The sequence below is a fragment of the Jaculus jaculus genome, chromosome 13 (assembly GCF_020740685.1).
Source record: "Jaculus jaculus isolate mJacJac1 chromosome 13, mJacJac1.mat.Y.cur, whole genome shotgun sequence".
In the NCBI taxonomy this organism is placed as follows: Eukaryota; Metazoa; Chordata; class Mammalia; order Rodentia; family Dipodidae; genus Jaculus; species Jaculus jaculus.
Genome location: NC_059114.1, coordinates 69,281,516 through 69,309,174, shown reverse-complemented (window position 1 = coordinate 69,309,174; position 27,659 = coordinate 69,281,516). Strand labels below are relative to the sequence as shown.

The 27,659-nt window shown below is 44.3% G+C and overlaps 1 protein-coding gene across 1 annotated transcript in view; it reads left to right on the top strand.

Moving 5' to 3' along the window:
• Egflam (EGF like, fibronectin type III and laminin G domains) overlaps positions 1-27,659 on the top strand; it is a 218,036-nt gene that overhangs the window by 95,915 nt on the left and 94,462 nt on the right. Inside the window, exons 4-6 of the mRNA XM_045132990.1 lie at positions 47-164; positions 1,148-1,283; positions 18,664-18,830. Coding sequence (XP_044988925.1) covers positions 47-164; positions 1,148-1,283; positions 18,664-18,830 — 421 coding nt within the window. The remainder of the gene's footprint in view (positions 1-46; positions 165-1,147; positions 1,284-18,663; positions 18,831-27,659) is intronic.

Here is a 27,659-nt window from a genome sequence, read left to right as displayed (position 1 = left end):
GAGTGGAACTGATTGTTGGCACTTTTCTCGTTTTTCGTATTGACAGGAGGAAGTGATCAGAGATTTGAAACCAGGCACTGAATATCGAGTGAGCGTAGCAGCTTACAGCCCGACGGGCAAAGGGAGGCTTAGCTCTCCTCGGCATGTGACCACTCTGTCCCAAGGTAAAGATAAATAAATAAATAAAAAGCTCATCAGTAATGGGGAAGTGATGGGTTATTGTTCACTCCTGCCTTTATTTAGCCAATAGCGGTAAGAACCTACCAGAGGCCAGTTGGGCTCTGGGAAGTCCGTGGTCATGAAAGCAAGCATGCCCCTGGCCCTTTCGGAATTGCTAGGTGAGTCAAGACATACAGTCACAGAGCGTGAGATGTGTCACCCATTGGCGGCAGAAACGTAACACGTCTCACTAAGGAGATGGGCGACAGGTGGTAGGAATTCAAAAGGTGAGGAGGGGGGTGAGGAAGATTGAATAAACGGCGGGAACCCAGCCGGGGCTTGCCAAGATAGGAACAGAGTGGGCATTGACGTACCGAGGTGGGTTAAGATAGTCACCCCTCTTTCTACAGAGAAGTGACGTCGATGTTTTGAATTACAAGAAATGCTTAGGAAGGTAGGGGGAACTCCTCCAGACCCCAAGCAATAGTATGCACAGAAACCCAGGAGGTGAAGACAGCCACAGGGGTGCCAGGGTACAGGATCCCTTTACTCATGTGTTCTGCCATGCTGTGTACTCTGGCCCTCGGCAGGGCTGGCACGCATGCAAAAAGGTTGGCAGAATGGTGGGCATTAGTCTTCTTTTGGGGCATGGGGTGAATATCAATGCTATCTGGCAAACACAGATGAAAGATTGTCTGAGAGGTTGGGGTGTGGCAGAAGATTCTCAGAGATGCATGCCATGTGTCCCCAGAGCCAGTGCACCCCAACTTCATTGGCTTTGCAGTCAGAGGTGCTGGGAGGGAAAGGGGAAGATAAGCTTTTGTTGAGGAGAGCTCGATGTTGGGTGGTGAAGGCAGCTGTGGATTTGGGTGTTGGTTCGGTTACAGATCTTTCGGCTGTAGGAAGCCCGCCTCTGCTTTTATATATCCAGGCTGCCTCGCATCTGAGACCACCAGCCAAGTTTAGCTGTGCTTTTCATCCTGCCTAGATTCCTGCCTGCCCCCAGCAGCGCCCCAGCAGCTACAGGTTCTAGTGGTCTCTGGCTCGGAGGTGGCTCTCTCGTGGAAACCTGGAGAGAAGGGGAGAAGAGCTCCAGTTCTACACTACTCTGTGGAGTTCATCAGGTAAGCCATGAGTCAGATCTATCAGTCTTGCTCACTGCCTGCACAAGGTCAGACTAGAGGCGACCCATTACTACACCTCTGTCATGTGTGTACTTAAGAGAGGGCAAAAATAGGGGCTGGAGAGATGGCTTAGAGGTTAAGGCATTTGCCTGAAAAGCCAAGCAACCTCAGTTTGATTCCCCAGGACCCACGTAAGCCAGATGCACAAGGTGGCGCATGTGTCTGGAGTTCGACTGTAGTGGATAGAGGTCCTGGCGTGCCCATTCTCTCTCTCTCTGCCTCTTTCTCTCTGCCTCTCTCAAATAAATAATTTTTTTTTTAAAAAAAAGAGAGAATGCAAAAAGTGTTGGAGAGATGGCTGAGTGGTTAAGGTGCTAGTCTGCAAACCCAAAGAATGCAGGTTTGATTCCCCAGTTCCCATGTAAGCCAGATGCATCTGGAATTAGCTTGCAGTGGCTAAAGGCCTTGGCATACCCATTCTCTCCTTCTCTCTCTCCCTCTCCTTGTCTCTCTCTCTCTTTCAAATAGAAATAAAGTGCAAAGGCTTACAGCCCCATGTTTTCCATATGGTACACACATGTCCCTGTCCCTCTTTGGTGGGGTGTCATGTGGTAGAGCTGCCCTTCATCCTTACACCCCTACGTCTTCCACAGCCAGGCACTGTTCTGAGTTCTGAGAACTCTTGAGGCAACTTTGCCTGCATTTCAAGTTTGAAACTTGCCTTTTGGCTTTGAAACATCCTATTCGAAGTAAATATTTGATGACGTTTTCTCAGAAGGAAGAAGTCATTGCACATAAATACAATCCATGGTGTTCTCGGAACCCATGTTACCTTGGGTAACTTTCTGGGCTCAGGTCCAACTTTGTTCCCTCTTATCTACACCTCTGGCTCTTACAGTTCCGTTTTTTAAATGGCAGTTTATATAGAACTCATGGATTCGGAAACATGTATTCCCAGTGGTGCCGTGTCGTTTTCTTTTTGAAAAAAAGGAAGAACACACAGGAAGAAAAAGGAAAGGAAGGTGAACAAAGGGCATTCCCAATGTGAGGAATTTCCCCTGATCTCTGGGTTTAATTTGGTTCAGGATGGGATCAGAACAAGTCTGCGTGCATTCCTTTTGCCCTGCCGAAGACGGCAGGTTCCTCTGAGCCCTGCTAGGCTTTGATGCATAGAAACTTGGCAGGGTCTCATGCCTCACGCTCTCTAGGATGCTGCCAAGAATTGATGAGCTCTGCTTTTATTCCTTGACTTCCCGGCCTGCTTCTAGTTGTGGAAAGCAGACATTCGTGTCTCCAGAGCTGCTTTCAGTCAGGGCTTGCTGAGTTTCAAGTAGCACTGGAATCCATGTCACCCCATCGGTCTCTACGCATCCATCTCTGCGCCTCATTGATTCATTTTCAGGCAAGCTTGGCCAGGCTGCTCTAATAGCCTAGCTCCCTACTCCCAAGGAAGTGAGCATCTCTCCGTGGATGCAGCAGAATCTTGATGCTCCTTCTCTATGGCCAGCTGGAGGCCCCTTCTATTCTCTTGCATTCAGCTCACAGTGGCCAGGGTGCAGAAGAATCCGTGCACTCTCAAGCGCCGGTTGTATTTGTGAGCTCTGAAGCTAATTACCGATGGGCCTTGAAGTGAGAGGTTTGGAGGGTGAAGCGATGCCACAGCAGTAGGAGATGCATTGTGCTGTGTGCCTGTTGTTAGCGTTACAATTCCTTTTCACAAAAGTATATTTTTTTAGGACTGCAGGTACAACTGAGTCAAAGTGACTGCCTCACAAATGAGGGTCTGAGAACTTATTAAAAAAAGGGGGACTGAAAAGATGGCTTAGTGGTTAAGACACTTGCCTATGAAGCCTAAAGACCCAGGTTCGATTCTCCAGGTCCAACATTCGCCAGATGCACTTTGTGACACATACATCTGAAGTTCATTTGCAGAGGCTAGAGGCCCTGGCATGCCCATTCACTCACTCTCTCTATATATCTAGTAAATAACTAAGTAAATAAATACTTAAAAAAAAAAAAAGAAAGAAAGAGGGCTGGAGAGATGGTTTAGCAGTTCAGGCATTTGCCTGCAAAGCCAAAGGACCCCGGTTCCACTCGCAAGGACCCACATAAGCCAAATGCACAAGAGGGCACATGCTCTGGAATTCATTTGCAATGGCTGAAGACCCTGGTGCACCCATTCTCTCTCTCCCTCTCTCTCCCTTTCTTTGCCTCTTTCTCTCTCTCTCAAATAAATAAATAAATAATAAAGTTAAAAACAAGATAGAGCTGGGCATGGTGGACCACGCCTTTAATCCCAGCACTTGGGAGGCAGAAGTAGGAGGATCACCATGAGTTCGAGGCCAGCCTGAGACTCCATAGTGAATTCCAGGTCAGCCTGGGCTAGAGTGAGACCCTGCCTCAAAAAACCAGGAAAAGGGCTGGAGAGATGGCTTAGCGGTTAAGCGCTTGCCTGTGAAGCCTAAGGACCCCTGTTCGAGGCTCAGTTCCCCAGGTCCCACGTTAGCCAGATGCACAAGGGGGCGCATGCGTCTGGAGTTCGTTTGCAGAGGCTGGAAGCCCTGGCGCGCCCATTCTCTCTCTCCCTCTATCTGTCTTTCTCTCTCTGTCTGTCGCTCTCGAATAAAAAAAAAAAAAAAATTTAAAAACTGTTAAAAAAAAAAAAAAAGCAGGAAAAAAAAAAAGAAATAAAAGCCAGGTGAGGCACCAAGCACTTGTAATCATATAATGCTGGGGGATGAGGCTGAGACCGGAGGATCCCAGGGCCTTGCTAACCAATCTAGCTTAATTGGTAAGTGCATGAGAGGTGCTATCTCATAGAAGGTGGACAGAATTCCTGAGTAGAATACCTGGGAATATCTTCTAGCTTCCACATGCATGCTCACATATGTGTACCAGAACACACACATACACATATACTCATAAAATACATATTTTATCATTCAGAACTATTTTTCAAGATCTGAAAGGCTCAAGTCCAAATTGTAGCATTTTTGAAACTATATACTATTCTTGGAGGCTGGAGAGAGGGTTTAGTGGTTAAGGCACTTGTCTGCCAAGCCTAAGGACCCAGGCTCAATTTCCCAGGACTCATGTAAGCCAGATGCACAAGGTAGTGCATGCATCTGGAGTTCGTTTGCAGTGGCTAGAGGCCCTGGCGCACTCATTCTCTCTCTCTGCCTCTTTTTCTCTCTCAAATACATACATAAATATTTACCAAAAAAAGAAAAAGAAAAAACTATACACTATTCTTACAAGCTTCAAATTCTTCAAAACCTGTTTACCTTGACAAATACCCACTTCACAGTGTCGTGGAAAGCTCGTTCCAAATCTAGAGCTTCTGGCCTCCTCGGGGCTCCGATGCACATGGTAGAATGGGGAAAGTCTGTCTGTGAACACATCTCCTGGACTAGCAGCTCTGCCTCTGCCTGTACCGGAACACAGACTCTCGGTCAAGTCAAGTCACTTCACCGCAGACCGTCCTTGTCCTCATCCTGAATGTCAAGCGGCTGCATATCTCATTGCGGGATGACTCAACTTTCAGATTCATACACGGTTGATGTTGCAGCCAGCTCCACGCTGCGGGAATGAAGCTCCAAACAGACACAGTCTATGGGAGGGAGGGACCCATTTCAAGAGCACAGACCCAGGGGTGCGGCTGGTTCCACCATGGCAGAAGAGGCTTCTCCCATTCATACGCTGTCTGTATGTCACAGAGACAGCAGGCAGAACCACAAGTAAGGGTAATGGCCAGCAAACAGTGGGGAACTAGGCGAGAAGCAGGGACCCCTGCTCTGCATGCCTTTAGGCTGGAATCACCTTCAAACCCACCTTAGGGCTGGACCCCACGATCTGCCCACCTAGTGACACCTCTTCCAGCCAGGTGGCTGGAAATAAAGGGTTTTTGTTTTGTTTTGTTTTTCTGGTTTATCCAGGTAGGGTCTCACTTCTAGCCCAGGCTGACCTGGAAATCACTTCGTAGTCTCAGGGTGGCCTTGAACTTACAGTGATCCACCTACCTCTGTCTCCTGAGCGCTGGGATTAAAGGCGTGCACCACCAAACCTGGCTTTGGAAATGAAGTTTTAACAAAACACCTGAGTCTATGGGGTGACATGCATTCAAACTATCACAGTTGACTTCCAGTACGTGGTTATTTTTTCTCCTATCATTTTTTTTTTTTTCTCACAAAAGAGGAAACAGACTCAATTGCTTTGCCTCTGTGAAATGCCTGGTGTGGGACGGAACTAAAAGCAGACCTGTGTTCTCTTGACTTCCAGGCTAGTGCTCCTTTTTTATGAAACCCTGTGTCCCTGCAAGTCCCAGATCTGCCTTCAGAGATGACCGTGTTGGCTCAGCCTGCCTGAACACTTGCTCCAGAAGCAAAGCCTTCAAGAGTTGTTGGCACTTGATCTGGGCTGCAAAATAAATCCATTTTTTTTTTTTTTTTAGCATCTTAGAGTCTACCCCACTGAAGACCACTTGAGGATAAGTTGGACAGGGCACTTATGGGTTCTAAATCACTCTGCAACTAGTGTGTTCAATGTTGGCATCTCCCCATCACTGAGTGCCTAGCTCCAACCTAGGTGATGGTATTAGGGAGTGGAGCCTCTGGGAGATGATGAGGTCACGAGAGTGGAACCCTTAGGTGACATTCATGCCCTTATAAAGATGGTCTAAGAAGGCTGCCCCCATATCCCTTCTGTGGGCACAGGCCAACTCTACCTTCCATAGCCAAAAGTACATTTCACCACAAACTGCTGCCACTGGATCTTGGACTGCTCAGCCTCCAGAACAGGAAGAAACTTCTGTTGTTTCCAAGTTACCGGGTTTATGGTACAGTCATTCCTCAGTATCTATGCAGATTGGTTCCAGGATACCCCGGATATCAAAATGATGTGGGATGCTCAATTCCTGTACGTAACACCATATAGTACTTGTGAAGAGGTTTATCTATAATCTCTCTCCTGTGCTTTTAATCAACTATAGATTACTTATAATAATTAAAGTGAAAATGCTATATAAATACTTCTTATGCTGTTCTGCTTATGGGATAATGGGGATGAAAATGTGCGAACATATTCAGCAGAGATATTTTTTAATAAATATTGTAGATCATCATGGGCTGAATTGGTGTATGTGGAACCATAGCTATAAGAAGTCAAACTGTAGGCATGGATTTGTATGTAGAACCACAGCTGTAGATGGCCAACTGTATCCATGGATATAGAAACCATAGATGCAGAGGACGGTATTATTTTTTATAACACCCTAAGTGGACTACAGTACAGAAGGCTTTTGGGGGTCTTCAGTGAGTCAGTTTTCCTCAGAATAGTCCCTTTAATATTTGATATTCAATTGCTTCTTTCCGGAAGAAACTTTTTCTAATCTTTACTTTCAAAACTGAAAATCTCAGAAGCACCTTCTAGACTGGTTCCTGGTCCTGGAAAATCTGGAAGCCATTAAAAGCCTTCAGCCAGGCTCCCATGGAAGGGTTACCCGGGGATGTTTTTGTCGGACTTACAATTCTATAAATTCATTCCTTGAAACTCCAGTTCCAGTTGTGAGCGACCCTGCTGTAATGACATAAATTAAATTCTTGTGTAGTAACTTTGGAAGCCACTTGTAAGCTCTCTTTCCACCACACCAAGGACAAATTGCCATCAGAGATTCTCACTGCCCCATTCGACCCACATGCTTGTTACTAGATTGGGTTAAACCAATATGTAAATCGAGAAAGAGGCTGAAACTGAAAGTCAAATTGTAGATTTTTTTTTCTTTTACTGTGACTACTTAGTGGTTGGGCCTCTGCAGCTCATTTTGGGGTGCTGTAAATCCAGCATAAAACCATTCTGTAAGATTGACAGTCGAAACACCTCTGGGCAGGAGACTTGCTCACTCCCGTCATGCTCATGCTGGGTAATCTACGGGGTCATTCCTCTTCTCCTAGATCTGGGTGCTTAATCTGCAGTCCCCAAGACCCCAAAGGGCTCCCTAGATAGAATTCAAAGGGTCCTTGTGTTTGGTTGGAAAATAATTGCACCTTTTTTTTTTGAGGTAGGGTCTCACTCTAGCCCAAGCTGACCCGGAATTCACTATGGAGTCTCAGCATGGCCTTGAACTCACAGTGATCCTCCTACCTCTGCCTCCTGAGTGCTGAGATTAAAGATGTGTGCCACCACGACTGGCAATAATTACACTTTTAATTTTAGCAACTGAAACATGGCACTGGCTTTGTAAATAAACAAAGACAGCCAACCACAGTGGCATCACAAATTTCTGCAATTTTGTTGCCATTAGAACTGTTGGTCTTTAAAATCTCATAAGAATTTTTGCATATAGCTCAAAATATCAATTATGTTTATCACTACTTTAAAATTATTGGTAATTTAAATTCGTTACTAGATTATGTTTTCTAATGTGGCAGTGAAGAAATCCATATGATGTCATAGGTTTTATTATGTTATGGTTGTCAAAATAATGAGCTTCTTTGTGACATTATGGTTGTTTTGTTCTGCTTTTCAAAATATTTTTATTTATTGGAGGAGAGAGAGAGAGAGAGAGAGACTGAGGAAGAAGGAGAGAGAGGATGGTGCACCAGGACCTCTTGCCACTGCAAACAAACTCCAGATGCATGCGCCACGATGTGCATTTGGCTTTACATGGGTACTGGGGAATTGAACCCAGGCCAAGCAAGCATACTAACCACTGAACAATCTCTCCAACCCTGACATCGTGTTTTAACTTGTTCATATAAAACATTCTGAGAAATGGTTCACAGTCTTCATCAGCCTGTCACAGTGGCATAAAGAGGTCAAGAACTGCTGTTTTGGGTTAGGGGTTGGTAAACTTTTGTTCAAAACACCATATAGTCAATATTTTATGCTCTGTCGGGTTGAAAAGCAGCAATGGACTTTGATACTGCAACTGGATAGATTTGCGTTCCAGTAAAAGTTGACATACACTGTCAGCTAGCTGAAATTTGCTGACCCATTGTTTTAGGGGATCATGTTATTCCAAAGATATTTTAGTATACATGCTGCCAAAGTGAGCACACCAAAAATATTTTAATTACTCTCAAGCAGCCTATATTAAAAAGCTGACTATGTGTATATATTCACACAAATCTGTATTGTTAGCTGATTTATGCAAGTTATGTGTAAGAGATTTAGAAATGAATTAGTTAAAGCCCCAATCCTTGGATAGACTCCTGGGTGGGGCGGGGGGTCATGGTGTATGAACCTGGTCTTGAGTGGTAAATTGTTATAGACTTGGTTTTTTGTTTGTTGGTTTGCTTTTGTGTGTGTTTGAGGCAGGGTCTCCTCTAGCCCAGGCTGACCTGGAACTCACTCTGTAGTCTCAGGCTAGCCTTGAATTCACAGTGATCCTCCTACATCTGCCTCCCAAGTATTGGGATTAAAGGTGTGTGTCACCACACCCAGCTTGAACTTGTTTTTAATTTAATTTTTGTAAAAAATATTTTCTTTTCTTTCTTTCTATTTGTGTGAGAGAGAGAGAGAAAGAGAGAGAGAGAGGGAGAGAGAGAGAGAGAGAGAGAGAGAGAGAGAGAGAGAGAGAGAATGGGTATGCAAGGGTCTCCCGCCACTGCAAACAAACTCCAGATGCATCGCCCCCTTGTGCATCTGGCTTACGTGGGCTCTAGGGAATCAAACCTGGGTTCTTTGGCTTCATGGGCAAGTGCCTTACCTGCTAAGCCATGTCTCCAGCTCCTAACTTAACATTTTACATTGACACATCAAAGGTGTGCATACTTGCGGGTGACCCAGTTTTGAAGGCATCTGGGAAGGTTTCTTCTACTAGCTGGGAAGAGTGCATCAGAGATGACTGGGCAGAAGCAACATGAAAGGCTTAGGACAGGAAGCCACTTAAGCAATGGCTTGGAGGCAAGAAGGAGATGTTCTTGCAATTGCTTAGAAAGCCTGCAGCTGTACGTGCTGAGACGCTAAGCAAAGGTCAGACCAAGAGTGGTATTGTGAAAGAGCTCATTTTTAATCTGGAAGGGGAAGGGGGCCCATGGGAAGTTTTAAGCAGAAAATCTACCACACGTATTTGCATTTTTTTTTTGAAAAATCATACAGACTTAGGGAAGACAGAAAAGTAAAATTACATTCAAGGGGGATACAACCAATGTACAAAAAGAACTATGCTCAGACGTTGGAGAGATCAGAGAAGCCTTCGGTTTCTTAGGTAATGATTAGAAAAGAGAGAGAGAGAGAGTATTTAGTGAAGAAGCTGTTAAGGAACCTAGGGTTCTTCAGAAAGCATTGAATTGGAGCATGGTAGGTTTGTGTTAAGAGAAAGAGGTTGTAAAAAGAGAAGAGGTCGTGGGCTGGGGACATGGCTTAGCAGTTAAGGTGTTCATTTTAGGTCTGCTTCAGTGATGACCACTTTTAAAGTCCAGTTTTGAGCTGAAGGAATTGTTCAGCGGTTAAAGCTCTTGCCTGCAAAGCCTAAGGATCCAGGTTCAATTCCACAGTACCCTCGTAAACCAGATGCAAATGGTGGTGCATGCATCTCTTGTTTGTAGTGGCTAGAGGCCCTGGTGTGCTCTCTCTCTCTCTCTCTCTCTCTCTCTCTCAAATAAAGAAATACAAACAAACTCCATACATATGAGCCACCTTGTGCATCTGGTTTACGCAAATACTGGGGAATCAAACCTGGATCCTTAGGCTTCACAAGCAAGTGCCTTAACTGCTAAGCCATCTCTCCAGACCCAATTTTTCTTCTTAACTCCTTGTATTGCTCCTGGGAAAGTTCTCCCTACCATGTATTTTACCTGTTTGCCCATTTGAACCTCTGGCACACAAGTACTCCAGGCTCATGCATAATTTAGAAACCCGTGTAAATAATAGTCATCAAACATTTCTCAATATTTATTAGAGGCAGAACATCTAGGAAATATTCATTGCTCTTTCTCATTTTCCCCCGCAAAACCTTCAGTATGTTCTTTTACTATATCTGCAGTCTGGTTTTGTGTTATTGGATACGATTTTGTTCTAAGAAGGCCCTTGAACCCCCATGTGCCAACACACCACCCCCCAAGGCTCTTGGACATGATCATAAACCTATAAACTCACTGTTTATAAGTTGCTTTTTCCATTGCTGTGACAACGTACCTGACACAAACAGCTTTAGTGAAGAAGGGGATTCTGGTGGCTCACTGTTTGGGGGTATCGTCCATCACGGTGGAGGAGTCATAGCACAGGAGCACCTCCAGCCATGACAGCAGGAGAGTAAGGTGGCTTGTCACCATGATTCCTCTGATTTCAAGAAGCAGAGCGAATGGAGTGGTTTTAGGATTAGGTGTCCCGCATAAACTCATGCTGTGAATGCTTGGTCCCCAGCTGATGATAATGTGGGAGGTGGAGCCTTGTTTCAGGAGGTGTGTTGTTGGGGGTGGACTTAGAGATGTTGTGGTAGATGAAAAGGATGGCCCCATAGACTCCAGTGTTGTGTTAAAGTTGAGTTTGGGCTAGAGAGATGGCTTAGCAGTTAAGGCGCTTGCCTGCAAAGCCAAAGGACCTGGGGTCAATTCCCCAGGACCCACATAAGCCAGATTCACAAGGTGACACATGCATCTGGAGTTCGTTTGCAGTGGCTGGAAGTCCTGGTGTACCCATTCTGTCTGTCTGTCTGTCTCTCTCTCTCTCTCTCTCTCTCTCTAGCTCTGCCTCTTTTCCCCTCTGAAATAAATAAATAAAAATAAAATATTTTAACAAATTGAGTTTTCAGGGCTGGAGAGATGGCTTAGCAGTTAAGGCAATTGCTTGAGAAGACCGAGGACTCATGGTTTGTCTGTCCAGATCCCACATAAGCCAGACACACAAGATGACACAAGCATGCAAGGTCGCATGTGTGCACAAGATGATGCATGTGTCTAGAGTTTGATTGCAGTGGCTGGAGGCTCTGGCACACAAATTCTCTCTCCCTCCCTCTCTCTATCTGGATTTCTATTGCTCTCTTTATTTCTCTCTCATAAAAAAATAAAAATAACATTGAGTTTTCAGCTTCAGCCCCTAGCAGGCAGGCTCCTCTACAAGGGGTGGGTTTCTGGGGCTGGATCTGAACTCCAGCCCAAGTTATGCAGAGAGGTGTGAACTCTGGTGCAGTTCCTGCTATTGCTCTTTTGCTGTTTGCCAGCTGTTTGGTTCTTTCTCTCTGCTTGGATCTGTAACAGGGAGCCAGTTTCTTCCGCCATGAATGGAACTTCCCCTGCATCTATAAGCTTGAAATAAACCCGTTCCTCCCATGCTCTGTGTCTGGTTAGATGCTCATCCCAGCGTCATGGAGCTGTGAGCCACAAGTGTCATGGCCCGCTTCACTTCGCTAGAGTTTGGCTTACTCTCCTGCTCCTGTTTGCCACTTGCTGTAGCAAGGAGGTGACGTCCTGCTTCTATTCTTCCATCGTTCCCCTGCCATCAAGGAGCTTCCCTCCTAACTTTCCTCCTGTCAGCTGCTGTTGGTCAGGAGCTTTGTGCCCGCTACGTGAAGGGAACGGTGACACTAATGGTCCACATGCCCACTGCCTCCTCCTACAGCCTGAGACTCCAGCCCAGGGAATGGTGCTGCCCACATTCAGGCTGGCTCTGCTCTGTTCAGCTAGGCTTCTTTGGAAATACCTTCATAGACACGCTCCTGGAGAAATCTGAATCCTATCAAGTTGATTACATAAATAACCATTAAGCTTGCCCATTCATTAACCTTAATAGCCCTCAGTTGAGAGTATTGAGATTGTTAGTGAGTGGTAAATTCTTTATTGTCAGTAAACATCAGAAATCTTTTTTTTTTTTTTTTTTTTTTTTTGGTTTTTGAGGTAGAGTCTCACTCTAGCCCAGGCTGACCTGGAATTCACTATGTAGTCTCAGGGTGGCCTCAAACTCCCAGCAATCCTCCTACCTCTGCCTCCCAAGTAGATTAAAGACATGTGCCACCATGCCCAGCTAGAAATCATTTTTTTTTTTATTTTTTTCGAGGTAGGGTCTCACTCTAGCCCAGGCTGACCTGGAATTCACTATGGAGTCTCAGGGTGGCCTCGAACTCATGGCGATCCTCCTACCTCTGCCTCCCAAGTGCTGGGATTAAAGGCGTGCGCCACCACGCCCGGCTTGAGAAATCATATTTTTAAGTTGATACTAACACCTAAAGATTGCTGTTTTAAGACAAATTTGGGGGCTTAAGAGATAGCTTAGCAGTTAAGGCACTTGCCTGAAAAGCCAAAGAACCCAGTTTTGACCCACCAGTACCCACATAAAGCCAGATGCACAAGGTGGTGCATGTGTCTGGAGTTCATTTGCAGTGGCTAGAAGCCCTGGCATGCTCATCCTCTGTCTCTCTCTCTTTCTCAAATAAATGAATAAACAGATTTTTAAAAAGACACATTTTGTAAATGCACCTCAACTTACCACTCTGTTTATGTAAAGCTAAGGTCATTCTTTGAATGTTGGTACACTCACTGGGCTGCCATCTGGATATTCTTGTATACAGTGAGACTCTCATCTATAGCTTCTCCTTATAATTTCTTCAAGAGCACAAAAAAAATGCAATATCCTTCTAGAATTTTATAATAATTTCCCCAATCTTTGATAGCTGTCTTGTTTTTAATTACTGCTCAAAGATAATTCTCCAGTGGTTCTGGTTTATTACCTATTTTAAGAATATTTAACATAGCTACCACCCATTTTTGTTCTTATATTTTACTGGCTTCCATAACATTAAATAACAATTATAAAACAAACATGAAAGTTGTAAATAGAAGCTGGATATATTTAGAATCCTAGCACTCAGGAGGCTGAGGCAGGAGAATTACCAGTTCAGGGCCAGCCTAGGCATAAATATCTCAAAAAAGAAAAAGAAAAGAAGAAAGCCAAAGAAGAGATTTTTAAAAATATTTTTTTTATTTTTTATTTTTTTAAATTTAATTTATTAGTTTTCTTTTCAGTAAATACAGGCAGTTTGGTACCATTGTTTAGGCTCATCTGTGATCTACCCCCTCCCATTGGACCCTCCTTGTTGATGAGAATGGGTCGTCCATTGTGGAGTTAGCCCACAGTTATTGGTATGATAAATGTCTCTGCAAATCATGACCCAACATGTGACTCTGACATTCTTTCAGCCCCCTCTTCCATAAAATTTCCCTGAGCCATGTTGGGTTCATTTTTGGTCTGCTTCAGTGCTGAGGTGTTGGGGGCCTCTGAGGCTCTGGCTCTCTGATTTGGTAGGAGTTGATTTTTCTCTGCGTTGATCTCCTTCCCCTTTGTGCTGGTGTCCGGTTCACAGGAAAACATCACCCTTGCTTGTTTCGCCAGTTGTCCTTAGTTTCAGTTGGGCCCCTTTTGAGGTATGTTGGGGCAGCTCTCTTCTTAGGATCTGCATCTATCTGGAAAAGAGAAGCAGATTCTCCAACGGAGAGTAAGTTAGCACCCGGAGAATTGAGATAACACTTACTTTTTTGATAGACAGTTTGATAGGTGTAGGCCCTCTTATACCCCGTGATTGATGGTAGCTTGCTATTGTAGAGTGGGCTTGTGTTTGGGTATGGTTCTGACTTGTTTCCCAGTTCCAGCTATGGGTCTAGTACCACTGAGTGGATTTTTTTATTTTTTAAGGTAAGGTCTCACTCTAGCCCAGGCTGACCTGGGATTCACTATGTATTCTCAGGGTGGCCTTGAACTCACATGGATTGTCCTACCTCTGCCTCCTGAGCACTGGGATTAAAGGTGCACGCCACCACGCCCGACTCTTCTGTTGACTCTTTCATTTTGGTTTTCCGAGGTAAGGTCTCACTCTAGCCCAGGCTGACCTGGAATTCACTATGGAGTCTCAGGGTGGCCTCGAACTCATGGTGATCCTTCTACCTCTGCCTCCCGAGTGCTGGGATTAAAGATGTATGCCACCACGCCTGGCTTTCTTCTGTTGACTCTTGATAAACCAGCTGCTCAGATGGAATAATCAGTGATGACTGATGGTTGATTGATGTTGCTTAAGTAGGAAAGCCTTGACTAAGTGTGCATGTAGAGAAATGACATAGACTTGCCTGCCTACTACTGGTAAATGTTTTGATGGCGATACCTGCGTCTGGTGTAGCTCCAGTGGTTATTCATATCAAGGACCCGAATCATCTATTCTCTTTGGTTCCCCGACTTGATGTTTCAAGTGTACTTAGTGCTTAATACAATCACATCACATGTAGCTGATATTGTTTCGTCTCTCCTCTGCCCAAGGATTCTCATTCCTTTTCAGTTATCCAAATACAGATACTTTCAATTCCAACTTGAATTCTTCCTGTTCATTTCCTTGGATTTCCATTCATATTTAGCCATTCAAATACACTTTTTGAAATATGATGTTTTTCTCTGAGTTTCTGTTGATTCTTGGATGTACCACTACTGCACTGATCAATAGATGTAGTATTCCACCAACTAGATGGTTAACTTCCTGAGAATGGACAATGTTTGCACTTTTCTAGCCGCCTTCTGAAGTTTAACTTCTGTTTGATGGTCTCCAGGGCAGTTGCTAGTCCAAGGTAGACACCTACTGGAGTCCATGATACACTAATGTTTAGATCCACAGTGCACATGGCAGTCAACATACTATAAAAAGGGGGAAACACTACATTATTGTTCTGTAATTTAAACTTATTTTCTTTCCATCTCCACATGGGTGGACAGGAGGTCAAACTGGATCAGTGACTGATAAGCTCTGGGGATCATAATTATCTTTGAGAATATGATGAAAGCCTTTCTTTAAAAAAATGAAATAGCGATCCGGGCATGGGGGCATACGCCTTTAATCCCAGAACTTGGGAGGCAGAGGTAGGAGGATTGCCATGAGTTCGAGGCCACCCTGAGACTACATAGTGAATTCCAAGGTTAGCCTGGGCTAGAGTGAGACCCTACCTTGGAAAACCAACAGAAAAGAAAGAAATTACATGTATGGGGGGGGCTGGGGAGATGGCTCAGCAGTTAAATGTGCCTGCTTACACTCTGTCAACCTGGGCTTGATTCCTGAGCACCCACGTAACGCCAAATGAACAAAGTGGCACGTGCATCTAGAGTTCCTTTGCAGTGGCAAGAACCCCTGGTGTACCCCCTTCATGCTCATTCATTCTCTCTCTCTTTCTCCTCAATGCTCTCCTCCCTTTTTGCAAATAAATAAATAAATAAATAAAATTTACTGAAAACAAAACCACACGTATACTTTCTGAAAGCCCTCAAACACTTGAGACAAAAGACCTCTAAGACCCTCTCAGCCCTGGTAACCTTCAATGCCTCCCCTCTGCCCTTTTCCTTGTTGGGAAAAGTGCCCAGATTGTGTTGCTATGGTGATATGACTGAAAACTGTTGTGGTTAGGATAAAGTGACTTTCGTGAGCCAAAGAAGTTAAAGCTATTGTCAAAAATGATTTAGGTCCATGCTTATCTCTCTCTCAACCTCAACTTTGCACTTTTGTACCCCAAAATGGTCTAAAAGTCACGTGGAAAACACATAGCACAACCAGAGGCAAAGTGTTAAAGGTTTTTAGTGATACACAATCTACCTGAGCTCTCCTCCCTCATTCTATATAATGAAACTAAATGGTAATGATTTCAATCTTTATTGCTGAAAAGACTGTCTTTCCTGCCTAAAATGAACAACAAATACAAAATGATCTCCTTGTTTTAGGTAATTTTAGGGTGAAGATTGCTACAGGTATTTGCAAGTAGTCCTGGGTAAACAACTGCCCATGCTGAAGAGAGATTAAGGTCATTTCCTCCTCAAAACTCACAAGGGAGCTTTACTTAGCTAAGAGTAATGGGAGAGTTTTAGCTAAAGATAACATTTTTTGTGACTTCACTTTTTTGGTCTCTCCAGTGACTTTCCTCTGTAGTGATTACTTGGAACATGAAGTTTTTTAAAAAAATACTCTTTTTTTGTTTGTTTTTTTGTTTTGTATTGTTTTGCTTTGCTTTTTCAGGGTAGGGTCTCACTCTAGCTCAGGCTGACCTGGAATTCACTATGTATTCTCAGGGTGGCCTCGAACTCATGGCAATCCTCTTGCCTCTGCCTCCCGAGTGCTGGGATTAAAGGCATGCGCCACCACGCCTGGCTTTTTTGTGTTTTAAAAAATATTTTATTTTTTATTTTAGAGAGAGGAAGCGGCAGATAGAGAAGATGGACGCGCCAGGGCCTATAGCAAACGAACTCCTGAGGCATGTGCCCCCTTGTGCATTTGGCTTACGTGGGAACTGGGGAATTAAACTGGGGTTATTAGGCTTGGCAGGCAAACGCCTTGACCACTAAGCTATTTTCCCAGCCCAGGTACATGAAATTTTAAATGAGATTTTCTCTTGGATGATGAAGTCAGTTTAGAATACAACTCTAGCTTTAGAGCAAGAATATCAGAAAAGAGGGCTGGAGAGACGGCTTAGCGGTTAAGGCCTGTGAAGCCTAAGGACCCAGGTTTGATTCCCCAGAACCCAAGTGAGCCAGATGCACATGGTGGCATAAGCATCTGGTGTTCGTTTGCAGCAGCTACAGACCCTGGCATGCCCTTTTTTTTTTTCTTTCTCTCCGTACCTACCTATTTCTCTCAAATAATTTATAAATAAATAAAACATTAAAAAACAAATATCAGAAAAGAGAACTCAGCCCTATTACCTCCAATGGGTGTACCCTGCGAGCTCTATTTTTCCCAGCACATGCATTTTCAGGATGAGGAACTCATAGTCTACTTACTTCTCAGCATGGTGATGGTGAGCCTAAAGAAACCTAAACTGGAAAAAAAGAAAGAAAGAAAGAAAGAAAGAGACCTAAACTGGGCTGGAAAGATGGCTTAGTGGTTAAGGCGCCTTCATGCAAAGCCAAAGGACCCAGGTTCAATTCCTCAGGACCCACCCACATAAGCTAGATGCACAAGGTGGTGCAGACATGTGGATTTCATTTGCAGTGGCTGGAGGCCCTTGGCATGCCCATTTTCCCTTTCTCCCTCTGTCCTTACCCGTCTTTTTCTCTCTCTTAAATAAATAAATAAAAATTACATATATATATATATATATATATATATAATGTAGTCTCAGGGTGGCCTTGAACTCATGGTGATCCTCCTACCTCTGCTTCCTGAGTGCTGGGATTAAAGGCGTGCGCCACCACACCTGGCTGGCACATATTTATTATTCGGTGTGCATGTATGCATTTATGAGCAGATGTCTAGTGTCTGCCTCTCTCATTCTTCCTCACTGTTTCCTTGAGTCTCTCGCTGAACCTGAGCTACTGTGTTTTGTTTTGTTTTGTTTTGTTTTGTTTTCTGGCAGACTAGCTGACCTGCCAGTGATTCTTGTCTGTGCCCCCCTCAGGACTGGGGTTACCAGCGCACGTGGCCATTCCTAGCTTTTTGCATGGGTGCTGGAGATCAAACTCAGGCTGCCTCTCATGTTTCGTCCTCATGCAAGTGATCTAACCCACTGAGCCATTTCCCCGGGCCCTAGTACATCCTTATTCCAGCTAGTCACCGGCTGACCAGCTACATGGACTAGCACTACGGTATGGAAAGATGCAGGCAACAAAGGGTTAATAGCTCTGGGAGCGAGTAAGCCCCTCTCTTTACAGTGCAATGCCAGGCAAGGGTACCCAGGGCACACATACTGTGTATTATCTGTGGCAGTGCTCTTACATAGGCAGGCTTATGGTTCACATGTGTAGCTGGGGAAATGAGAGGTAAAGACATGAAGGAGCAGTTCGGTAGCGGAGCTCAGTCTTGAACTTGGTTTTGTCCAACTGCAGAGCTGGTACCCGCCCCCTCGTGACTGCTCTCTAACCAAAGAGCTAAAGAGAGCTCTGCCTTCCCTGCAGGCCCTCAGAAGGGTATGGGAAAATTCAGGCAGTTGGCATAGATGTCCAATTTCTCACGAGTAAGAACGTCCCCAGGTGGAATCATCTTGGGCGTTCCTGTGGTAATTCATGCACTCCGTTACCCTATGTATTTGTTTACACGTGGACATACTCGAGGAGATGGAATCCATGCTCTTCTGAACTCTGGGGCTGAGACTGCCAAAGAGGAGGTATGTTTAGGACACATCTGGAAAGTCGATCTTTGCTAAAGAGCTCTCCCATGTGGGATGCTTTATCTTGGTCAAGGCCAAATGAGAAAGCGGATGGTCTCTAAATAGTGCTTAGAACCAGCCCTAAACATGATCTACTTGTTTTCATTGGCAGATGTTTATAGTTAGTGACATGTGGTTGAAAATCAGGGCCACTTTCAGATAGGAAATGGTAACTCAGTTTTATGAATACTGCTCCCCCAGTGCAAATGCTGTTTGCTTACTCCACCCGCTGCCTTCCTATTTCTTAACTACTGCCTCTTCTTCTTCTTTTTTTAATCATTAAGGCCAGACTTTGACAAGAGCTGGACCATAATCCAAGAGCATATCCAGATGGATTCCATGGTTCTGAAAGGCCTCGATCCAGATACCAACTATCAGTTTGCCGTGAGGGCCGTGAATCTTCATGGCTCTAGCCCACGCAGCTGGCCCAGCAACACCGTTAGAACTCTGGGTAAGTGCTGTGTCCCTGCTGAAGACATGCGCAGCTGTGCGACTGGGGTCACTTTGGGGGCCTTAGTGTCCCATAGATGGACAGCCTGGGAGAGGACTCTCCCTTGACTTCTTGCAATTTTCCCAGACCCTGGAAAGTTCAAGACTCTTCACAAGCGCACAGGGCCATTTCTCTGCCCCCAAATGTCAGCAGATGGTTTTTTAAAAAAAAAGTTTTATTTAGGGCTGGGGAAATGGCTTAGTGGTTAAGGCATTTGCCTGTGAGGCCTAAGGACCCAGGTTCAATTCCCCAGGCCCTGCCTAAGCCAGATGCACAATGAGATGCACGTGTCTGGAGTTTGTTTGCAGTGGCTGGGGTCCCTGGTGTGCCCATTCTGTCTTTCTCTGTCTCTCTCACAAATAAGAAAGAAAGAGAGAGAGAGAGAAAAGCATTTGCCAATACATTTAAAAAATGTTTTATTTGTATTTATTTGTGAGATATATATATATATATATATATATATCTCACAAATAAATAAATATATATATATAAATATAAATAAATAAATATAAATATAAATAAATAAATATATATATATATATATATATATATATATATATATCTCCAAGAGAGAGGGAGAGAGAATGGGCACACCAGGGCCTCCAGCAACTGCAAACAAACTCCAGACACATACACCACCTTGTGCACTTATCTGGCTTACATGGGGCCTGGGGAATTGAACCTGGGTCCTTTGGCTTTGCAAACAGCTGCCTTAACCACTAAGCAATCTCTCTAGCCCATGGTGTTAGTCTTTAAACTATTATTTTGTGCCCCAAACCACCTTTTCTGTACTAAAATAATAGCACTAGCTGAATCTTAATGAGCTTCAAGTATGAGAGTTGACACCAGAAAGCCTTCTGCAGCCTGGCCATGTGCTGAGCATTTTACCTGCCAAGTGCACTCCAATTTCCCAGCAGCCCTGGGTGGAAGGAATGGCACCCACTTCCAACAGATGAGAAGATTGCATCTTTTGCTCAGACCTGTAATTAAAAAGGAAGGATTTAAAGTTGGCTCTGGCTGACTGCACAGCTATTTCCCCAAGTGAGATTCAACTTGACCGCGTTATTATTCCTCTCATGCAAAGTAACGTCAGACAGGTGAAGGTCAACGACTCGCTGAAGGACGGGGACAGACAGTTGTGTCACATCTGTGGACCGAGACAGGCTAGGGCAAACTTCTAAGAGGTGGCGTTTCTTTTCTTTCTCATTGCTTTTTTTAATTTATTTTGATTTATTTGAGAGAGAGAGATACAGACAGACAGAGAGCAGATGGGCATGCCAGGGCCTCCAGCCACTGCAAAGGAACTCCAAGTTCATGCGCCACCTTGTGCATCTGGCTCCTGTGGGTTCTGGGGAATCGAACCTGTGCCCTTAGTCTTTACAGGCAAGCACCTTAACCACTAAGCCATCTCTCTAGCCCTCTCATTTTTTTTTTTTAATTTGAGAGCAACAGACACAGAGAGAAAGACAGATAGAGGGAGAGAGAGAGAATGGGCACGCCAGGGCTTCCAGCCTCTGCACACGAACTCCAGATGTGTGCACCCCCTTGTGCATCTGGCTAACGTGGGACCTGGGGAACTGAGCCTCGAACCGGGGTCCTTAGGCTTCACAGGCAAGCGCTTAACCGCTAAGCCATCTCTCCAGCCCTCGTTTTTTTTTTTAACAGAAACATCCCTTTATTGTAAGATTTCGTCCTGGCATCCCTTCATAGTCAGATATGCATGCCACATTCCATTTGTAACCTTGTTAGTAACTCATCTGTGTATATAACAGCCATCTGCCCTTCTCTCCAAATTTATTATTTTCAGAACATTATATAAAGTTATACCTATGTGACCCTTTGAAACTTTGCACTTAACGCCTGTTAGAGCCACTCAAGTCACTGTTGTCCATTCCTGCTCATCATTGAATAGTATTATAATGTGCACACAGTCTATAGTTCATCTATTAACTTAATAAAAGACTTTTTAAATTATTTCCAATTTGGGGCGATTAGAAATAAATCTACTAGAAATATGTTTGTGCATGTGTATGTGTGTGGTTGGTACATGTCAGATTTCACTTGCTTCACGTTCTTTTCAAGTTTTCTAGAAGTGCAGTGAAAATTCAGGCTAGGGCAGCTTGGACTAGAGGGAAGGAGAAAAAGTGGCTGCCAAATATATCATACATTTCTGAAATCCTGCATGGCTGTGTGTTGTGTGTCTGCCTGGGCTCAAATCCTCGCTTCTACACCTCATGGTAGAGCTTCCCTGTGCCTCAAGTAGCTTAGTGACATCAGCCTCGTAGGATCAAGGCGAATGAGCAGTGAAGAAAATACAGGTAGATGCTTGGAAACCCAGCTCGAGAAAGCAGTGCTGACTATCATATGGAAATGGAATTTAGTGGCCTGTCAGTTCCAAAGGGCACCTTGGATCCTACATATAAGCCTTAAGAAACTTCTTACCAATGTTTTGGTGAGGACCCTTGGCGCGGGTTAAGGTCTAAGGATGAGTGTGACTTCTTCCTGAGAGCCTTCTGCTGGCCTTTCCCCTTTCGCCATGTTCGGGCACTTTCTCTGGACGTCCGTTTGCACAGTTGGAATCCTCAGAGTCAGGGAGCGTGGGTCTTGCTCACTGTTGTATCTCTGGTACTTAGGCTGATGCTTGTCCATAGTTCTCATTCAATACATACTCAACAGGACTGGAAAGATGGCTTAGTGGTTAAGGCACTTACTTGCAAAGCCAAAGGACCTCGGTTCGATTCCCTAGGACCCACGTGAGCCAGAAGCACAAGGTGGTGCATGTGTCTGGAGTTCATTTGCAGTGGCTGGGGGCCCTGGCATCCCATCCTCTTTCTCTCTCTCTCTCTCTGTGTCTCTTTCTCTCTCTCTCTCAAACAAATATATAAAAATAATAAAGTATTTTAAAGTATATAGATGCTCAGGGTCACTGCAGAGTGTAGACCCCGTTTTGTCAGGGAAGGCGTGGCAAGAGCAGGTCCCAGCTTGTCATATTGTCACATTGGCAGAGGGGAAGCAGCGACAAACAGAACGTGGAGCCAAGGTCTAACACCTCAAGGCCCACCCCTGGTCACCCCCCTTCCCCTACAGCAGGGCTCCAGCTACGAAAGGAAAAAGGCAGTAAAGGGGGCTGGAGAGATGGCTTAGTGGTTAAGGCGCTTGCCTGCAAAGCCAAAGGACCACGGTTTGACTCCCCAGGACCCACGTTAGCCAGAAGCACAAGGGGGCGCACGCATCTGGAGTTCATTTGCAGTGGCCGGAGGCCCTGGTGCGCCCATTCTCTCTCTCTCTCTCGCTACCTGTCTATTTCTGTATCATTCTCTCTCAAATAAGTAAATAAAAATAAAAAATTTTATTTGAAAAACAAAAAAGCAGTAAGGACCAGAAGAGGCCTTTGACACAGACTCCAGTGATAAAAGTGTACAATTTGCTGATGGGGGCTGTGAGAAGAGGCACATTTTTATCCTGCTTGCAAGCTAAGGCCTTATTCCACTCTAGAGTAAGCTTTAACATTTCCATACTGCTTTGTGCTTTTGGCCCTGGTAAGTTTCACTATGGTTTCAAAGTCTTCCAGGACTGCATAAGGGTCTATGCAAGATGTTTTGGGTTGGTTTTGGGTTTTGTTTTTGTTGTTTAGTTTTTTATTTTATTTTATTTTTGTTTATTTGTATTTATTTATTTGAGAGTGACAGAAAGAGAGAGAGAAAGAGGCAGAGAGAGAGAGAGAGACTGGGCGTGCCAGGGCCTCCTGCCACTACAAACGAACTCCAGATGTGCGTGTCCCCTTGTGCATCTGGGTAACGTGGGTCCTGGGGAATTGAGCCTCGAACCGGGGTCCTTAGGCTTCACAAGCAAGCGCTTAACTGCTAAGCCATCTCTCCAGTCCTGTTGTTTGTTCTTTGTTGCTGTTGTTTGTTTTGTTTTAAAACCAAAATCTCCCATAATCAAAGTCCTTCTACAGTTTCAGTACTTCTTCCTCTACTGAGCTGAGACAGACCCACGGTGGCTCAGACCAGTCAGATTTTTAGAATGCATGTTCCCCCTCCATCTTCTGCCCTTCCCTATGGCTGATGATATCTGCTTCTATCATGTATGTGTATGTGTGTGTGTGTACATATATATATATATATATATTTAATTTTTTTTATTTATGAGAGAGAGGCAGATGGAGGGAGAGAGAGAGAATGGGCACATAAGGACCTCCAGCCACTGCAAACAAACTCCAGATGCATGCGCCACCTTGTGCATCTGGCTTACATGGGTCCTGGGGAATCAGACCTGGGTCTTTGGGCTTTACAGGCAAATGCCTTAACTGCTAAGCCATCTCTCCAGCCTGTGCTTATATTTTTGATCACTCAGTGTCCCTGTGTGAATCGGACTTTTGCCCCACTTTTGCCTTGAGACTTGGGGGTCTTGCTTTCATTTTCCAACTGTCTTCCCAGAGACCAGCTTCAGCAGCAGAATTCTTGAGTACATGTTGCTATGAATCTAGCTACCAAATAAATTTCCTCTTTTTTTTTTTTTTTTTTTGAGGTAGGGTCTCACTCTAGCTCAGGCTGACTTGAGATTCTTCACTATGTAGTCTCAGGGTGGCTTTGAACTCACGGCCATCCTCTTACCTCTGCCTCCCAAGTGCTGGGATTAAAGGCATGCGCCACCATGCCCCACTTGGCCCATTTTTTTTTATGTGAGAAAGTGAGAGTGAGACAAAGAAAGAGATAGAGAGAGAGAATTGGCATGCCAGGGCCTCAGCCATTGCAATTGAATTCCAGATGCATGCACCCCCTTGTGCACAGGGCAACCTGGTGCACTTGCATCACTTTATGTGTCTGGCCCATGTGGGATCTGGAGAGTCAAACATGAGTCCTTAGGCTTTGCAGGCAAGCACTTTAACTGCTAAGCCATCTCTCCAGCCCCTCTTTTATTGTCATATATATATATATATATATATATATATATATATATATATATATATATATACATAATGTTGTATATATTTATTTGAAAAAGGGTTAGAGAGAGAGAGAGAATACAGATACGCCAGGGCTTCCTACCACTGCAAATGAATTCCAGACACGTGTGCCACTTTGTGCATCTAGCTTTATGTCGGTACTCGGGAATAAAACCCAAACCATTAGGCTTTGCAAGCAAGTGCCTTTAACTGCAGAGCCATCTCTCCAGGCCCTAAATAGATTTCTTTCTAGCTCCAGTCCCAAGTAAGGGTTTCTGCTTGGTCACATTGGGAACAATGCCCTCGAGTTGGCCACAGCAGGCAACAGAGAGGTGGTGGTGTGTTCTAAGGATTAGCAGAGATCAGGAAGTATTCCAAAATTCATGACATCACTTTCTGGGTCCTTCCATAGAGCCTGCAGCCTATGAAAAGTCCTTTCTAACCCGAGAGCTCATCATTGTTTCCAATCCCATGTTCCTTTAGACAGAAGAGAGCCTGGTTGAGAGGTCTTGCTATGGGACCTCATCAGGAAAGTCTTACTTTCCAGAGCCTCACGCTCCCCATCTCTAAAATGGGAACAGTAATGTCTTACGTAGGTGGTATTTCCTAGTTCTCAGAGTTGTCTTGAGGAAATGCATAAGGAAGGCAATTATGACATTAGCTTATTCTTTTTTGTTTGTTTGTTTTTGTTTTGTTTTTCAAGGTATGGTTTCACGCTAGCTCTGGCTGACCTGAAATTTACAATGTAGTCTCAGGGTGGCCTCAGACTCACTACCTCTGCCTCCCAAATGCTGGGATTAACAGCATGCACCACCATACCCGGCTATATTTTAATGTAAAGGAAAAGTGTTGACAGTGAGAGGGTGTTTGCCCATTCATAAGTAGTGTATTACATACAATTCTCGGTGGGACTATAGCTGCTGCTTGAAGGGCTTGAAACCATCAGGATGCTAAATTCAGAAACTTAAGTCCCAGAGCAAAATCTTCCCTGACCAATAAGTGAGGGATGGAAGAAGGCATCTGAATCAGGTCCAAAAGCGCCCCTAGGATGGGCTTTGTTTAAGGAGGGGAACAAAGACTTTCCCCCTCTCCTTTGAACTTGCTGTAAATTGAGTCTGTGAGATAAACAATGAGCAGGCAGATGAGCAGGAGAAAACATCTAGAGACTTCTTATCTCCACAGGGCCATCACCAAAAAGAAAAATGTGCCCCTTGCGCCCACTCTGAGATCTACAAGCTTGCATACTCACCTCCAGGGGGAGAAAGGATGAGGGATGCAGGCTGCTTAAATGATTTTTGTAAAAGAAGAATGGGATATGAGAAGACTTCCGTGCCGGTACCCCAACCCATAGAATGATGCCACCCACATTTTGGTGGGTCTTCCCACCACAGGGAACCTAATCTATAAACTCCCTCACAAATCTGCCCAAGGCGATTCTAAGTCCCAGTGAGTTGGCCAGCAATATCAACTCTCCCAAGAAGGTTCAGAGAAAGCCTTGTCACCCCCTTTTATTGTTCCCCAAACACCTTAGTGGTCAGTGCTTGGCATGCCTGTGCTGTCATTTCCTGACTTCCTCTGATGGAGTGTTTATTTTTTTTTTTTAATTTTTATTTATTTATTTTGGAAGTGACAGACACAGAGAGAAAGACAGAGGGAGAGAGAGAGAATGGGCGCGCCAGGGCTTCCAGCCTCTGCAAACGAACTCCAGACGTGTGCGCCCCCTTGTGCATCTGGCTAACGTGGGACCTTGGGAACTGAGCCTCGAACCAGTGGCCTTAGGCTTCACAGGCAAGCGCTTAACCGCTAAGCCATCTCTCCAGCCCTGATGGAGTGTTTATTTATAAAAGACTATGATGGTCAGACATCAGAAAGTTTACAAGGCACAGTGGTCTCAAACAACAATAAATTCCATCACCTCGCACCTCCTCTAAGTATATCTTAGCTTTAGGCACAAAAAAAAAAAAAAAACAAAAAAAAAAAAAAAACACCAGAGCTAAAATCTTATGACTCTAGTTTTTGTTGGTTGGTTGTTTCCAACCTCCCAAAAGTTAACTGTATTCTCAGACAAGTCTGTGAAGGTCAAGCTAATAAATATTTTAAGGCTTTTCAGACTCTGCTACTGTTGCACAAAAATAAAACAAAACAAAACAAAAAAATCCGGGCTAGAGAGATGGCTTAGCAGTTAAGTGCTTGCCTGTGCAGCCTAAGGACCCCGGTTCAAGGCTCGATTCTCCAGGACCCACGTTAGCCAGATGCATAAAGGGGTGCATGCGTCTGGAGTTCATTTGCAGTGGCTGGAAGCCCTGGCGCACCCATTCTCTCTCTCTCTATCTGCCTCTTTCTGTCTGTCACTCCCAAATAAATAAATAAAAATGAACAAAAAAAAAATTTTTTTAAACCCACTAGCCATAGATAATAAATAAAATAATATGCATGAGCACATTACAATAAAAGTTAATTTATGGACACTAAAATCTGAATTTATTATATTGTTTATGTCATCGAAAATTTATTGTGTTTGAAAATATTAATTTTTTAAAATTTATTAGACAGAGAGAGGGAGCGAGACAGAGAGAATGGGCATGCCAGAGACTCTAGCTACTGCAGGCTAACTCCAGACCCACGTGCTACCTTCTACATCTGGCTTATTTGGGTCCTGGGGAATCGAACCTGGGTTCTTTGGCTTTGAAAGTAAATGCCTTACCCACGCAGCCGTTGCTCCAGCCCAGAAAATTTATTCTTTTCATGTTTTTTCCCTTACTATCTAAAAATGCTGCAGCTGCTATCAGTTCATGGATAAAAGCAGTTGCTGCCCATCTTGGCCCATGGGCTTCAGGTGGCTAAGCTTTGTCCTATACCTACTGCTGGAATTTATCCCCCAAAGTTTAAGAGTCTCTAGGGAATGCAGGGGGGCCCTTTCTGTAGTAACAACTTTATTGTTCACTTGGCAGATTCCCTGCAATTTAATTTTCATGTAAACAATATTAAATAGAAGACCCAGAGCCTCAGGGTCCCCCCAAGTTAGGGGTGGGGGAGTGGCTTGGGTTTGTGCTGCTCTTTTCTGAAGGAGAAGGAAAAGCAAGGGGGAAGGTTACTACCACTCTGGGCTTTACTCCAAGGTATGAGACAGACCTGTAAATTGGTAAGCTTTATGGATTTATATATCTTTAAAATGTCAGAAGGAAAGGGGGAACTGGAGGAGGAATGCACCCCTCATTTCATTCTGCATTTTGAGTGAGGCGAGCAGTCTGTGCATAAACATAACTGCAATTGTGATTTTACATTCAGGGTGCCCTCCGCAGTAATCGCTGTATTGATTTGCTAATGCCTGGATTCACGAAAATCTCTGTAACATCCATTTGCACAACGTTATTAGCTCTGAAGGGAATGGTTCACTTTGCTGTTTAAATACCTACTGCCTATTAATTGCTCTTTTAAGGCCCTTGTGGGTGCTACATTGTCATACATTTACTTATAATCAGCATGCAGATATTCTAAAGCCCCCCTCAGGGTTAGAAAAAAAAAAAAGAAGAAGAAGAACAAATGAAAGCGCATGATAAAATACAACTTTCCAAAGCCAATTTACTCTCTGTGCTCTGGTTTCAAGTAGTGACAACAGGATATACAGCCATATATTACTGAATGGATTTTTAAAAATATTTTTTATTGATTTGTTTGAGAGAGAAAGGGACAGATAGACAGAGAATGGGTACACCAGGGCCTCCAGTCGCTGCAAATGAACTCCAGACACATGCGCCACCATGTGTATCTGGCTTAGATGGTTCCTGGGGAATCGAACCTGGGTCCTTAGGCTTCACAGGGAAATGCCTTAACTGCTAAGC